This window comes from Cheilinus undulatus, linkage group 1 (assembly GCF_018320785.1).
Source record: "Cheilinus undulatus linkage group 1, ASM1832078v1, whole genome shotgun sequence".
Taxonomy (NCBI): domain Eukaryota; kingdom Metazoa; phylum Chordata; class Actinopteri; order Labriformes; family Labridae; genus Cheilinus; species Cheilinus undulatus.
Genome location: NC_054865.1, coordinates 16,185,015 through 16,202,441, shown reverse-complemented (window position 1 = coordinate 16,202,441; position 17,427 = coordinate 16,185,015). Strand labels below are relative to the sequence as shown.

Below are 17,427 nucleotides of genomic sequence, written 5' to 3'. Positions count from 1 at the left end.
GGTTTATCCCTTTGCTTTTTCACTTCAGTAGCACAGTAGCAATATGTGGATATATTTTACACTAACACAGCAGTGCTTTGTATGGATGAAAGACAGATATATATTCTGTCTAATGGTCTGTCCCCCGTGTTCTTCTTCCCTCAGGTGGAGCGGATCGTGGACAAGAGGCGGAACAAGAAGGGTAAGTGGGAGTACCTGATCAGGTGGAAAGGCTATGGAAGTAAAGAGGACACATGGGAGCCAGAACACCACCTTCTGCACTGTGAGGAATTTATCGACCAGTTCAACAGCTTGATGAGACTGCACTCACACAAACGACCAAAAGCTCCCAAAAGTCGCCAGGAGCCCAGCCATCAGTCAGCCTCAGAAAACCCCAGAGCTCGGTCTGAAGCCAGGAAAAAGAAAAGGACTTTTGGGCCGGCTGTTGGAGTCAGAGTGGGGTCTGTTTTAGGTATCGGTGGTGGAGGGTCAGGACCCACTCAGAAGCACAAGAAGGTGGGTGTGGGACCTGGGAAACATGCTTTAGGAGACAGGATAAGCAAAGCCATGACATACAAGGCTCCTCCTCAGGGCGGGCCTCACTTTGTCCCTCCACTGAGGGTTTCTCATAATGGACTCCAGAACGGAGAGATGGAGCCTCTGGTGTACAGATCAGCAGCGAGATCACATCGACCGCCCATGGACAGAGTGGATGGAGAACTAGGAGACATGGATAATACTAAACAGCAGTTCAGCACTGAGCTAGGTAAGTAAAGCATTTTAATGAAGTTGGAAAAGGCTGATAAGGATTTCACAGTTTGATTATAATGGTACTGGGTTATTCACAGAAGTATGACCCCATTTTATAAAAAGCTTGGACATTTGTAAAGAGGAAATAACATTTAAAAAAGTAATTTTTGCAACATTGAAAATGTGTTTAATTTACATAGCACAAAGACAAAATATCAAATTTTTAATCTGAAAATTTAAGGTTTTTGGAAAATAATGTGCCAAATTAAATTTGGTTGAGAGTCAGACAGGGTCATGTTGCTGGCACGTCATTTTCCAAAAATACAAAAAAAAAAAACATTTTTAACATTAGTTGGGTTGTTTTTGTGCTATTTTCCATTAAATATGAGTTATTAATATTTGCAAACAATTACACTCTGTTTATGTCCATTTAGACAATGTCCAATCATTTTGGGAACAGGTTTGTAGAAAATCGTCACTCAAACTCATAAGTAGTTTAGTTCCCTTTATTATTTTAGAAACAGCTGTTCTGATACTGAGCTCTGTAAAATCACAGCTGAAGTCACATTGATTTTTAACATCTAGTCTTTTTTAAAGGTTCTCTCTGAGCATAAAAAGGTTTTACACCGTCTTCCCGTGCAAAGATTTTAATTGTATTAAGTAAAGTCTACAACATAAAGGTGCATCTAAAAAATAGAATAACATGAAAAAGTTATGACAAAACACAAGTCCATAAAAGGATTCATGATACAGAAATGTTGACCTGGAAAATTATGCTCATGCTCATTATGCTGGGAGAGGAAATCGGTATCTCCATATAGCTTCTTAGCAGTTGGAAGCATGAAGAGCTTTAAAATCTCCTGGTAGACAGCTGGTAGATGACATGGCAGCACAAACCATCACTGACTGTGGAAACTGAAAACACTGGACTTCAGACTCCTTGGATGTGCCTCTCAGATCTTCCCCTAGACTCTTGGACCTTGATATCTAAATGAAATTCAAAATTGAGTTTTATCTGAAAACAGGACTTTGAACCACTCCTTGTGGAGGGTGTCAGTGAGTGTCTTCTGTTAAGTCAGCAGTCTTTCCCATGATTGTGGTTGTGAACTTAACCAGGGTGAGAGAATGAAGACAAATTGGACTTTTCCACTATATTCTAATATTTTGAGTTAGTGAATTTTAGATTTTTGTGAGCTGTAATAATTAAGATTAAAGCAAAACAAAAAAAAAGGTTTGGAATATTTTACTTTGTATGAGAATAATCTAGAATTTGTAAAGTTTAACTTTTTGAAGTAAATGACAGGAAAAAACTTTTACATGTACTCTCATTTTTGGAGGTGCACCTGTGCAGCTTCCACATATCTCTTTCAGTACTGTCTGAGTTTGCAATCCTGCTGGCTACATGTAGAGTAGATGAGCTCATACTGCACTGACAGTTATGAGGTGCAGACTCAGCTTGTCACACGCCCACCTCCCCTGGTCATTTGTTCAGTTTAATTAAAGAGTACAGTACACTCTTTATCTTTATATGCAGAATTATGACCTAACAAGAGAAAACAGCCTTAAAAATTGGTGTGCATCATTATATCCCAGCATGTTTTGAGCAGCGGAGCGAGTGCTTGCACTTTACACAACAGATGAGGACACATTTTTAAAGTAGGTTCATAGAGTGTGTTATGGTGTTGGCTTCACTTTTATGGCATGTGTTTCACCTGGAAAATTGGTCACATCAGTTTGCAGGACATGGCCAACTTTTTACACAAGAAAATAGGTATAAAACACACACCTTTTTCACTTGATTTTAAAGTATTTGATACAGAAGGGAATATTCACAAATTTGGAGAGAGACTCAGCCGTGTCAAGTTTGCTGATGAACCTTGAGTGAGCTAACAAATATGCTGGTCAACTGAGACAATAGATGCACAACATGTTTGCTTTTTTTAAAATATAATTTAGCAAAAAAGTAATACAGAAAAAAATATAAACTTGAACCCACGGTATGTAAAATTCTGCCACCAGGGGATTCTATCAAAACAGTAACACAGTACGATGAGTAGAACCAGCACTGCTTAGCTCCGCCCATCTCTGCTGTTTACTTCTTGTTTTTCTTGAGGACTCTATTCATTCAAAACAGCTTTCTGCGAACAAGTTTTTAACAGCTTTTCTCCCCTAGACTAGACTAGACTAGAACGCTGTGGGATGCTTTTCTTAATCTCAGTCCTGCTGGATTTCTTGTCATTACCATCCACTCCAGTAACGTGTGCCATACAATCCCGCACACACCTGTAAGAGGACTGTCCAATCCCACCCACATCATGCATGGATTCCAACAATCCATGTTTAAAATTCAGAATGCCAGACAGCATGTTTAATTAGAGGAATGGCGATACTAATGTGTTCCCTTAAGCACCACCTTGACAAAGTTTCCTCCATGAATAAAGGGAAACTCTAAACCGCAACACTCACATCCTCGTTAAGCATGACGATGCCACACATGCATAAGAAAGCAGCTGGGAGCCACAGTCTGATTTAACTCCTGGTTGTGGTTTAGTAATAGCAATGTCAGAGTAATATTTACCAACCTTATTTACACATCATTTATCATCCTTTATATGAAAGTCATTCAGAGGGGGAACTGTTTCCTAATCTGGGGTGAGTTGGTGCATCATAAAAAAATGGCAGCACACTTCCATCAGCCCTCACAGACAGTAGACTAATCTTTAGTCTATTTAAGGCGTGCTATTGCCGTCGTCATGCATTAAAGCCAATTTGCATGGGAAGGGGTGGTTTTTCCCCAAATAACTGCATATGAGCTCAGCATCTCTGTGCATATATAGGCAAACAAGACAATAAGGGGAGCTTTAAAGCCTTTTGACTTATTTACAAAGTTTTAGAGTGCACACTTAATTGTGGAGATTTAAAGCATCAAAAACTGTTTGGCTGCGTGGAGACAGACATATTCAAACATGTTTATGCAACACTGCCAACTTCAACCAACAAATAACAGCAAATAAACCAGGATTTCTTACACCAACGTGTGACACATCTCCTGTGTTATGTTGTTTAACAGGAGCATAGAGAAGTGCTTGAAAGAGAGCTCACTTTAATCAAGGATGGTGGAGCGACTGTAGGTCGCATCCAGACGTGCCAAACACATTTTCCTGTTGGCGTGTTTCAACAAAGTTTGCAAATTATACAAGTAAGATGTATCCATGAAACAGAAACGGTGATTCTTATCTGATAAAAACTCCTCATGGAAAACTGTTATTATTGGATGGAGTCCTTTGTTTATAAGTCAGCACTGCTGGTCACCCTTTGACTCTGTCAGTGGGTTTTAACAAATTTTAAACCAATGAAAAGTGTCAAAAAGATGCTGCCCATGAACATTCAGTGTTAAGTTATTTGAAAAGTACAGCATTTTTTTTTAATTAATATGATTTGAATGACTTAATTTCAATACCATAAATAGAACAAGTTCAGATGTTTTTAAAACTATAAAGAACACAGAACATTTCATCTGATGATAATGGATTACACAACAGAAAAAGCACACCAAAATGAGTTGAGTGAATCTTTTGCATTAGCTTTGTCTGCCTTCTCTTGTGGAGCAACCACAAGCAGATGAAAATTGAACCACTGGATCCAACATACACTATAACATTTCCAGGAAATGTCATTCTAGACAGCAAATTTGTGATACTGCAAACGCAGAGGCTTTCACTTTGAATCCACAGGCTGAGTTGCTGTTAAGTCACTTCATTCAAACTTGATAGTGTCTTTATGGATACGTATTTAAATGAAAATCTTGTGGATTTAATGTCATGGGGAATAAAATGTCACTTGAGCCTGATCAGCAGGTCATAAACCATCTATGTTATACAAACACTGTGTCTAAATGACTTGAAATAAATCTCCCCTGTTGTGCTGCATTATTTTATTCTGCATGCTGTCTACAGGCCCCTGATAGATCAGTGATAAGCTAAAAATATCGAATGGTTCACATCAGCCGTGCAGATGTATCTGTTTGTGTCTAATGGAAAGTGTATTGGAGTGTGAACTTTTCTTCATGAATATGAATAACACAGGTACTACCGTCCCTAATATAGCAGGCTGTTAGCACATAGAGGGGTTTCTGTTTAGGTATCCTGCTGTTATCTTTATTATAGGGTGTATAAAATCATTTTTCCATGATGAGTATTTCCTCTTACATGATGGGTTGTGTGCCTTGTAAAGATAGATACAGTATATTTTAGTAGGCTGTATTTTATACAGTAGTCTTATGCTGACACACAGCTCTTTAACCTTCCTCTGTGGCTCTTTACTGCAGGAGAGGCTGATAAAACCTTTGAAATTCACTCCAGGGTCACAGTCCAGGGCCTGCTCCGCCGTAGTTAATAATTAGACTGGTTTCAATATGTCATCTCAATAACACATTCAACACAACAACATTGTATTTTTTTTAATGATTTCAAAGATTTGTTTTGGGAATTTTACTTTTTGACAGGACGGTGAATAGAGTAGGAAATCAGGGAAAGAGAGGAGAATCTAAATTGTATGTGAACCGCTCATTTGGAAGACTATAGCCTCTGTACGCGGGGTGCAACATAACCGCTAGGACATCAGCTTCTCTTTTTAACCACTTTATTTTTTGGCATGTTATTGTACAGCTCACATTTACTCATCCTTCTTTGCATTTAAATAATATGGGATATACAAAAACTTGAACTTAAAAGTAGAAGAAATCTTTGAAAGCACTATTACATCAGGTCTTCCACCATTAGTGACCCTTCGGCCCCCATTAGACGGTTATGAGCCATTGTTTGTCCCAATCTAACCTTCTAATATAAAAGCCTACCTAACACCTCCTTTTGCACAGTTATCTGCAGCAAAAGCAGTGACAGAAGATGCCTCTTTTGTCACCGACTGGCAACGTGAGAGATGCACAGCACACAAGGTCATGTCATTTAAAATGAAAGACCTACGCAGAAAATGATTGCTAACAGCAAGATCAAGAAGGTGGCTGCAGCATCTAAATGTTGGTTTGATTATCACTTCTACTTTACTCCCTTCAGGTTTGTTTTACCATACAAGCCTTAACCATTTACCATTTTTACCATTAACTTATACAGGATGAATTTTTCCCATTGTCTTTGATCCTTTTTTTTTTTGAGTGCTGGACAAAAGAAAACGGCTACAGCATATAAGGACATCTGTCTCTCATTTTAGGAGTAAATACAGAAGGTTTAGGGTTATTTTAGTGATTTTGCTATGCTAATGCATGCTGTGAAAATCAGGGGGTTAATGCAGACAGACCGTCCCTTCAAAAATTGGGAGAACTATAATTGAAAGAAAAGTCTCAGCATCTCGTCCTGCATGCATTGCTACCACTGGAGAACTCATTTATTCAGGCTGACGTCTGTGGTTGGTGTTTCTCTGTAGAAGTGAAATGAACAGATTCTTAATTTGATAATTGGTGTGGATCATAATTTATATAACAGAGTTAAACTCCAGAGGATTGTGTTTGTCAAAGGCAGTGCCTATGTTAGAGCAATGCTGAGGGCCTGTTTCCACTGACTGCATTTTTGCACTGGCAGTGCCCTCAGCCTCAGTTTCAAAGTGCCATAATGCTTGCTGTTGTTAAGTTAAGGTGCAGAAGCTGTCTCATTCTCTTTCTTTTGGAAGTGATAGGTGAAAGTGTTTTATGTTGCATTTTTATCTTATATTTGCTTTTGGTCTTTAATATTCAGCAAGAAAACATAAAAAATGAAGGAAAGGAATCATGTACTGACATTAGCAGCTGCTTTCGACCTGAAACGTGTATTGCCAAAAAAAGTAATCTAGGTGCATGAGGAAAACCTTCTTCTTCACCATTATTTTAGATGTCAGAAATTCTGCCCTAATTGGGGTCAGTGACATAAATGTAACACTGACAAGGGCATAAATGTACCAAAAGTTTATGTATTTTCAATTGACGCACTGTGGGTGCAATGACACAAAAGAGCTGATAACTAGTATGTTTTTTTCACCTTAGATGAAGAAAAATGATAATAATAAGATATACTTTAATAGCCTAAAGGAAAAGAAATTGTTTTTACACTCTGTTACAGTACATGCTAAACACACATACTGTAGGCTAAAGACACTGGCGTTAACAAATGTGATCCAATGGAAATGCACCAATGTAGAGATGTCAGCATAGGTGGAGCCACGGGGTGGCCTGCAGGGCTTGAGCCCCGAATGTTCTCTCAAAAGCTGTTTTTGTCTTCTCTTTAAGGTTGGTAAAAAGTAGGTTACTGCCGAGTGTTATGATAGCTAAATGCAAAAAAGAAATTTAAGATGTACGCTGCTGATCTCAACATTCATCAAACTTTCAAAAACCAATTTTTAACTAATTAACTGTGATGTAGTGTTTAAAGTAAAAGCCGTGCGTTCCCATCATCTGTGCTACTAGCCTCCTGTTAACCTGTTTACCTGTGACCTAGATACACCTGAACAATTACCCTTATGTACTGTTATCACCATGGAGAATCAAAGTCTCTGCACATTGAAATCCGAAATTCATGACGTATCATGCTAGATATTTCGGAATAAGGTTGCTGCAAACATTTTAAAACATGCTCTAAACCAGCGTTACTTAACCCTGCTCAACAGTCAAGAGCCAAGCTGTTGAAAAATATCTTTGCAAGAGCCACAATCAAAGTGGTGAACAGTGGCAAAATTTGGGTGAGAAGTGACACAATAATGAGTTACAGGTGGCAAAAAGTGGCAAGAACATAACAAAAATGAGTGAAAAGTGACTAAAATGGGCAACAGGCAGCTAAAGGTGGGAGAATGGGAAAAAAAGCAGCAAGGAGTGGCAAAAACTGGGGAATAAGGGGCAAAACCTGGATAATAGTGGCAAAAAGTGGCAAAAAGAAGTGACAAAAGTGGGCTTAAAGCAGTAAAAATGGATTAAAAGTGGCAAAAATTGCAAATTAGGGTGATGAAAAGATACAGACAAAAAATAAAGGTTGACAATTAAAGCCAACTATATAAGTGTGGGAAACAAACTGATTGATGTGACTTGCAATGGATAATTTCTGAGGTCAAAGCTTCCCTTTTTTTAAGGTTTTCTGGGGGAATAATATTCTAAATTATGACATAAAAGAGCAGCAAATCATCACAAAAGAGCCACATGTGGCTCAAGAGCCAAAAGTTGAGTATCACTGCTCTAGACCGTCTGTCATGACATAAATGTGATTGTTTCTCTGGAGGCTTAGAAAAGAGAGTTGTAACATAGCAGCATAGCAGACAGATGATCCATCCATTCACACTGTAGCTTTTTTTTTTTTTTTTTTTTATTTTAGAGGATGGTATTTCTCATAAATGGTCGTGACTTCAGCTCATTCAACTGACATGCCCACACCACTCTGGTGCAGAATTTACTGCCTCATTTTTATGGATTTGTAGCTTAATTTTATAAACTTAAAGACTTTTTTCATAGCTAAAATTTGGCGTGGTGGTTCATAACACAGTGGCCTGTCATACAACAAAACTATATACAGTTTTTTTAATCACTTTACAGGAACTTTAAATCAATAAACATGTACACCAATCTATTTAAATACAGCACAGTTATACACACACTGAATGGCTCCTACAGGCCTTAACTGATTCTGATTTGTTTTCTAATAAGTCATGAGAAAACTTATAATGTAATTGAGAATTCAGCTTTTAATGCCAGTTTCATAAATATTGGGTCCAAATTACTCTTAAAGTCATATTTCTTAGGAATGAAAGGATCATGCCTGCTTTCTTGTCATTTGGTAATTCCGTTTGTATCAATGGCCAGCCCAAAGGTCAAACTTACTGATATTTTTGAAACCCTTTTTGCTTGCATCTGTCCTCAAGTTATCTTGAAATCAATTTTTGTTTAAAACAACTCACTCATTGTTGTTTAAAAGTAAGACTAGAAGAAACAGTTTAGTCAATATCAAATCCACAGCTTGTCCCTGTAATTGACAGCCAGCTGAAAAGAAAATGAAGCATCACACCATTTTCTATTGTGGGAAAATCTGCTTTTGTGTCCAAGTGATGTATGACTTAATTGTGTATTAGTGTTTAGAAGCACTTCATCACTAGATCTCAGATAAAGGACTGATTCATTTCTTAACTAATGGCTCTTTCTTCTTTCATCAATTCAGATGATGAAAGTGCACAACTGGCTCTGTTAGTCAGCCTTCTCAGATGCATTTTCCTCTGTGGTGACATAGAAAAGTGTTTTGATGAAATTGGCCTTTTTAAAGACTGCTGCTAAGGCAAGGTTTCTGTGTGTGTAGGGTTATGATTGCAATCATGGCAAGTTCAAGTTCAATGCATCTCACTGTGACAGCTCGAATATGCAAAGATGTACAAAAATGTTTCAAACTCTGCCTCTGTCTATTCCTTTTGAAGAGTTTGGTATGTGGGTAGGCAGGTGGGTAGGTGGTAGGTACTGTAGGTACTTTACTGAAGAACACTGAAGACTGACAGATTTTCAACAAACTTTTTAAAGCAGTCTGCATCTGGTGTGTATATCTTAAATCTATGGTTAAAATTCAAAAATAGCACATACTTTTAGTTGGAAAAAGGTATTTAAAAGGGATGAAAATAGAACCTATCAATATATCTATTAGGATTCAGGCTTTAATTGCTCTTTATATCAAATACTGTATAATATGTTTTACTATTTCATCTTTTATAGTCTTAATTCTGTTTAAACAGTCTGGAGACCATTAAGTTTATCAGCTGAAAATGAATTAAGTTTGAGTTTCATTAAAACATTCATGGGATTGTGCAGAAATTCTGAAATGTTGTGTTTTGTGCTTCAGGAAATAAGATTATAATCAAAGAGCACACCCAGGTTCATGTTTTGTTTTTTTTTTTTGTGCAAAAATGTACTGATGGATGATCAAACAGGAAGTGTTCAAAAGAGCCAACTCCATATATTCACTTATGAAACATTTCAAAGAATTTCATGAGTACTGCCTTCTAATATCCTTACAATACACATACTCCTCACAGCAGGAGACTGTTCCTGTCTGAAACAAGGGTGAGGCCTGAAGCAAGCATGACATAAGAAGAGTAATGTGTGAAGAATATTATGCAGTTATTTCTTAAAATAATTATCTTATGTATTTTTTTTAAACAAGCACAGGCAATAAACCATTCTGTGTTATATCCAGTGAAATATTAGATAGATTAAAGTAGGGCTGCATGATTTTTGAAAAAAATACCTGATTATGTTTATTTCCAATCATATTGCAAACTGGATGGGAAATGTTGTATTGAAAGGAGTGATTATTTTTCTGTCATCCTCATTTTAAGGAAAACACACAAAACATCACTACTGCAAAAAAGGGATTAAACATTTAGACACATCAGGTTGAAGATATTTTGCATCATCCACAATTGAAAATTGAAGAAGGACATACTGCAATTTAATTTAAATTTTGATTAACCACCCAGCCTTGAAAGAAACCCAATCTCAATCAGAATTTGGATTTTTATGGCGCTTTTAACCCTGAGCCTGTTTCTTTACATGCTCTTTGGGATCTGTGATCAGATAAAAAAAGGTCACACATTCAAACTTTGCACAGTGAGTCCAATGCCTTTAGTTTTTCTTTTTGTCATAAAGATTTGCATAATTGGGAAAAACAATGTTGTAGTGCAAAGAAAGGCAATGAAGATGATTCTGTGTCTCTTTCACGCCTTGAAAAAAGAAAACACTGGGTCCATCTATTCTGACAGATGCCTTTGTTTGGGTTGTTTGCACAAGCTTGCGGGCCACGTCACTGAGCCAAGTTGGAGAGAGACAATTTCTTTCTTATGTGACTGTGACTACAAATTTTGGCCTGTATCTATTATGTTAAGCATATTATGGTGCAGAATTCAATCTCTGATTTTTGCAGATGATGTTATTCTGTTCACTTCCTCGGTAGGGGACCTCCAGCAGGCATTGGGATGGTTTGTAGTTGAGTACAAAGCAGTTGGGATAAGAGTTAGCACCTCCAAGTCTAAGGCCATGGTTCTCTGCCGGAAATCAGTGAATTGATCTCTCCAGATGGAGAGTCTCTGCCTCAGGTGAAAGAGTTCAAGTATCTCAGGGTCTTATTCATGAGTGAGGGTAAAAAGGAGCGTGAGATTGGCAGGTGGATCGGTGCAGCGTCAGCAGTACTGCCAGCGTTGTACCAAACCATTGTGGTGAGAAGGGGGCTGAAGGTCGATCAACCTCCCAACCCTCACCTATAATTATGAACTCTTGGTTATGACTGAAAGAATGAGATTACGGATGCAAGCGGCTGAAATAAGATTTCTCTGGAGGGTGGCTGGGCTCAGCCTTATAGATAGGGTGGGGAGGTCAGACATCTGGAGAGAACTAGGAGTAGAGCTGCTGCACCTTTGCATCCAAAGGAGCCAGTTGAGGTTATTCAGGCATCTGATCAGGATGCCTCCTGGGCACTCCTTTTGGAGGTCTTTGGGGCACATCCAGCTTGGAAGAGAAATCAGGAAAGACCCAGAATCTACTGTAGGGAACACATATCCTGTCTTCTCAGGGAATGCCTTGAGATCCCCCAGAAGGATTCGGAAAGTGTTGCTGGGGAGAGGGCTATCTCAGTTGACTTGCTCAGCCTGCTACCACCACAGTCCGGCCCTGGATAAGCAGGAGAAGATGGATGGATATCATGGTGCTTCAGAGCAGGAGAGATAGAGAGAGAGAACATGAGCTGGAGTCACTGCTCTGAATAGTCAAACAGCCATTTAAATTACTCGGATGGATGTGTAAAACACAAATTATAACACACTCTGAAAGAAATGATAATAATGACGGATGAGTATTTTAAAGTCAGTGTCCAAAGATAGTTAATTCAAGATAAGATTCTTTTTCTTTTTAAGGATGCATCAATATCTAACAAAAACAATAGTATAGAAAGACCTTAACTTTAATAAATAGATAGAGCTATTGATAATTAAGAACAACCAAGAGGAAGTCACATTGAATGCTGTCCATAATCATTTAAGGGGCAGTAGTTCTATAGGAATATATTTGTCTCCTATACAAAACTTTTGGAGCATCTAGGATGCTAAGAAAACCAGTAAAAAGCCATGTTGGAACAGGCAACAAGATTATTTGGAGCTGTTATTTTTTATCACACTGATAAAAAAATAATTGGGGGGGCTATGTCCTTTTTTGATAGGACAGCTGAGAGAGACCTTAGATGTGGGGGGAGAGAGAGTATGATGGCTGCACCCAACTGTGGAGGCACCTGCTCTGTCTTTATCTCTGCTCTGCTCTATCACGCTGATTATTTTTTTAACAAAAAATGATTAAAGATAATCTGAAAGGGCAGACATTCCTTGGTAGATGACCTACACTAACAAACATACAGGATTTAAAAGCAGCCTTACAGTGTTATATACTGCTCAAGACCTCTTCTTTTTCAGTATGTATGAATTGAAACCAAGCTAAAGTTGTCTCACATTCCACATCTGTGATTCACTGACGTCATCAACTCTTTCATTAGTTGATTTGTACTTGAAGACTCATTTTTTCCACCTCCCTTCCACCCTTTTACATTTTCTTGAACTATGACTAATCTAAGAATTAATCCAGACTGAAGATCCTATACTAGTTTAAATTTTGTGTTAAAAGGTTAGTCAAAATGGGTGTTCAGAGAAGGTTAAATATATTCATTAAAATGTCTGTGTCTAAAGAAGTCAGGATGTCATACTTGACAAAACTGTACAGTTTCTATATTGGACATACAAGTGCTTCTGTCAGACATGAGCAACTTGACTTGTTTTCATTTTAATAAAGTTCCTGTGTTTTGGGAGCAATGCCTTTGAAATCATACACGGTCAATTTAATTTACCACAGGTGGAATCCAATCAAAGTGTAGAAACATCTCAGCCACTGCTGTTGTCAACGCTGCCTTTATTTTGAGTGCAGAAGAAGTAACATTGCATTGAGGTTTAACATCATATTTACTGTTGCCATGTTTGTAGCTGGCCTGACATCTCTTGTATGCCCTCTAGAAGTAACCTCCATTAACACACATCGCTAACAGGCAAGTATACAGTACTGTGTGGAACTTTTAGACATCTTTGGGCAAAAAATTGAGGCTGCAGTAAGGCGTGTCTGTAGCTCTGGATATCCTTGCATATAACCAGGAGCATGGGAAAATAGTCTGTTGAAGAGATAGCTAAGTGTACACCTGTAGGGCTTAGTAAGGGTTGGATGTTGCAAGTAAGGTCCTTCTTGGTGGGTAGTAGGGTTGCCAGGAGCCCCCAGTCGTGCTGTGGATGTCCAAAGAGCCCAAAAAACAGTGTCAGTCTTTTGGCATATTACAAGGGAATGAGATGCCATTGAGCTTGACCTTGGCTTCCAAGAGACTGTAGAGCTGGATTCTGCCCCCCCCACAAACACACACACATGCACACACACACTTATGTGCCCTACTTATGCATATGACTGTATTTACAAAGATGCTCATGATGCAAGTGGAAGTACATATGAACATAAGGTGAACAGCAATATATCTAACAATGACTCATAGAGGCAGAAAAAATGCTCTTTTTTGCCTAGCTGACATCTTACCCTGCAACAGTGTTTACAGGCATTAAAAACACCTAAATAGAAATATGCAGTCATTTGGCAAATATTCTGTTTTTTAGGTCATAAAAAGATATTTATATAAATTTCAGTCTGTTTCATCACCATCAAAAAGTCCTCACAGGAGCTTTCAATTATTTAACCATTGTGGAGAAAATGTTAAAAACCAATCCAAAGAGTCTACCTATGGCAAAGAAAAAACCCTGACTTGTCTCTCCTTTAATATCAGGCTCTCCAGTGGCCAATGGTAAGATGCATCTACACAGCTCAGTGAAGAGGAAGCTGGCAGAGGAAAAAGGCTACGTGTTCGACAAGCGACTCAGGTACAACGTGCGACAGAACGAGAGCAACTGTCGATTCAGAGACATCGTGGTCAGGAAGGAGGAGGGATTCACACATGTGCTGCTGTCCAGCCAAACGACAGACAACAACGCCCTGACACCAGAGGTTAGAATGAATACACACAACAAACACTGTTTCAATGCTTACAAATGACTTTTATTGATTTGAATTTATGTCTGTCATTTGAACCTTATATAATTTTCAGGTATATATCAATAAATAACGACCTAAATTTTATCATATATCTATTTCAGTTAAAATGGAGCTCGGTTATTGGGAGAATAAAAGAGAGGAGTTTCCTCATTAACTAGTGTAGAGATGCCCTGAAGCTATGGACTAACTCCACAACTGCTCCAGGGGAGCTTTTCAGGAAACAACTTTCAAAAGCTGTGGTTTTATTTGACAACTGGCAGGTTTAACTATGTTTAGCTGAAGCTTCATTAATTTTCCACAGGGTATTGCTGAAAAAGACCGAACATACTCCAGCATAAGAGGTTGGGAAGTAGCTGTGAGCGCTGTCTTCAGTACTGACAGAGTTTCCTTAAAACTGCCTCTTGCCAGACAAGGTTTCAACAAGTAGATTAATTAGGGGTACATATAATCCAGCAGAATGCCATCTGTTGTTATTGCAGCAAAATGTCAGCTGAACTAGTGTGGAAATTATGCAGCAAGTTCATAGAGGACAGCATGACGTATTTGTATTTCAGGAGAACCAGAGACCCCCAGGAAGTGTGGACATGCAGAACCATGCATGGGCATACAGCCATAATTTTATGCTACTTGGTTTTTCTTTGAAAATTTATAAATTTCAGTCCTCAGCACAAGATTTGACCTTATTGTGTCTTCAATATTTTTAAATCCTGGGTTTTCAACAACACTACCTGGGGCCATGTCCTAGGTCATGTGTTTTGTTACTGCCATAATCTCAGCTTTATCTTACAGTATGTTTTACCGATTACCGCATTTTGTTCGATGTCTTCCTTTTGAAATCTGAACCAGCGCAAGATGACAGACCCAGTGCCTTTTTTTCTTCTGAACCAAATCATCCATCAACATTTCAAACTACTTGCTTTGGTCATTAATGCACTTTTTCCACTCTCTCACGCTTCCTTTCCTCCTCTTCTGATACAAAAACTTGCATGCAATGAGGAGAGTTTTCTGCATGGGCAGGGGGTGTACTGTCTGCTGTGAGAGAGGTGTTTGGAGACAGTGGGAGAGGCATAACTCCAGAGAATTGCATGAAACTTTTACGTTATTCATACTTGATGGTCGCGATATAGTCATTTTTCTCATCTCACCTGGGTGTCAATGTATCGCACACCCTAAATTCAGGAACAACACTGTTGTTGGGAGAGTTGCTGTGTACACGGGTGCCTGCTCTACCAGCTGAGCCAAACTGGCACCCTGTTAAAAGTGAATGGTTGCCAGTTAAAATTTGTAAAACTCTGCCAATTTCCGTTACCTCCTCTACGTACTTGCAAACACAACGTTCGAAGAAATGTGTTATGTAGATAGTAAAAGAACTTCAAGTAATGCAAGAATCAAGATAATTGTTTGGTCAGTAGCGATAATGTAATTGCTGACGTAAGCAAAAGTAATGCCTGTAATTCCCTTATCAAACACAGTAATCAGACTGTATTCTTAAGACAAGCTGTTATGATTGCTTGATGAGTCTCTCTACATGCATGTAGGTTAAATCTTTCATGTCAGGCTGTTTGATGGCTTTTGAAAACTTTCATCCAGTCTTCTCAGCACTTTGTTGATTTCTTACTAACTTGATGGCAATCAAATTCCACTATATAATCAACTTCTGTGTTTATTATTATTTCTTGCAATGATGGACAGAAATATCTGGGTTCTATCAAAGTATTTTTTTTAACATCTAAAACTTAACCTTGTTATGGAATAATGCGTTTGTGTGTTATACAGTGCCTTTAACTGGTACCCTTTTATTTATTGTATAAATCAATCACAATCAATATGATCTGCCTTTTTTGACCAAAAGAAAATACAAAAAGCTCTTAAATGCCAAATGGAAAACAGATTTCTGTGAAGTAATGTTGATGAAACACAAATATGTAACACACGACTTTCTTCTTTGCAAAACTACTCAAGCTCTGTCAGGTTTCACAGGGATCAGGTGTGAACAGACATTCTCAAGTCTAGTCACAAATTCTCTATTGTATTGCGGTCGTGGCTTTGACTCAGCCACTCCAGAACATTCACCTTGTTATCTTTGAACCATTTCTGTGTAGCCTTGGCTGTATGCTGCGGGTCATTGTGTTGCTGGAAAATAAATCTTCTTCCAAGCCGTAGCTCTCTTGCAGACTGAATAATATTCTCCTCCTGGATTTTTCCTATATTTTGCTGCATTCACTTTACCCTCTACCTTTACAAGCCTTCCAGGGTCAGCTGCCGAGAAGCGTCCCCACAGCATGATGCTGCCACCACCATGCTTCACAGTGGGGATGGTGTGTTTGTGGTGATGTGCAGTGTTTGGTGTCTGACAAACATAGTTGCTTGTCTGATGACCAAAAGGAATCATTTTGGTCTTATCAGACTGAAGAACTTCCTTCCACTTGAATATGGAGTTTCTCACATGCCTTTTGATGAATTCTAGACTAGATATGTTTTTTCAACAGTGGTTTTCTCTTCACCACTCTTCCAAGCTTTGACTGGTGAAGAACCTGGGCATAGTTGCTGTATGCAGAGTCTCTCCCATCTCAGCTGCTGAAGCTTGTAACTCCTTCTGTCATAGATGTCTTGGTGGCCTCTCTCAGGAGTCTCCTCTTCTCAGTTTGTGAAAATAACATAATCTAGGCAGATTTACACATGTGCCATATTCCTTCCATTTCTTGATAATGAATTTAACTGAACTCCACTAAACTCTGTTTAGTTCCTTGGAAATTTGTTTGTATCCATCCTCTGATTTGTGCTCCTCAATAAACTTTCCTCTGAGTTGCTTGGAGTGTTATTTTGTCTTCATGGTGTAATGGATGGCAGGAATACTGATTAACCAGTGACTGGACCTTCCATACACAGGTGTGTTTATTCTACAACCACTTGTGACCCATTCGCTGCATTCAGGTGATCCCAATTTTACTTCTTGTGAGACTGCTAGCACCAGTTGGCTGGACCTCTGTCACTTAAATGGGGTGAATGTTTTATGTAGTCACTCTTTGCTTTACATATTTTTGTTTAATTGACATTACTTGGTAAAAACCTGTGATCAGTATGCTTCCCTCCATGAACCAAGCTGATCCTTGTGGTAGTTGTGTAATAATGCTACGTGTACTTTTGCAGCACTGGTGGTTTTCACTGTGGTTTAATGGCTCTCTGCTCTGATGCTGTAGCCTCTTGCATGGTGATGATCCACTTGTAGAATTGACCATCTAAAGGAGAGTACCAGTCTCCGATTGGCTTCCCATTTTCACACTCCAATCAACAAAAAGCTCTGTTTCACAGTTCCCCTGGAGGCAGCTAGCAGCCTGCCTTCACAGACCAGTTGATGCTTTTCCCCAGCTGCAATACTAAATGTCACTTTGCTCATTTTTTGACTCTTTGTACTGACCCTTGTGACATTTTGTAACCTCCAGCTTCATACTTTAAAGTTATGATTTATGAACAACCATGTTTTGTAGAAGCAATTTATTTTTAATCCATCTAAAGTCCGTTTATTTGGGGGATAACCTCCTAATGCGTAAAAAGGATGAGAGACCTCAAGA

General features: G+C 38.6%; 1 protein-coding gene across 2 annotated transcripts in view; it reads left to right on the top strand.

The window, feature by feature from the left end:
* Positions 1-17,427, top strand: part of LOC121511196 (chromodomain Y-like protein 2) — a 75,668-nt gene that overhangs the window by 35,639 nt on the left and 22,602 nt on the right. For both annotated transcript variants that reach the window (XM_041789797.1, XM_041789804.1), the window contains exons 2-3: positions 145-745; positions 13,590-13,807. In XM_041789797.1, the coding sequence (XP_041645731.1) occupies positions 145-745; positions 13,590-13,807 (819 nt within the window). The remainder of the gene's footprint in view (positions 1-144; positions 746-13,589; positions 13,808-17,427) is intronic.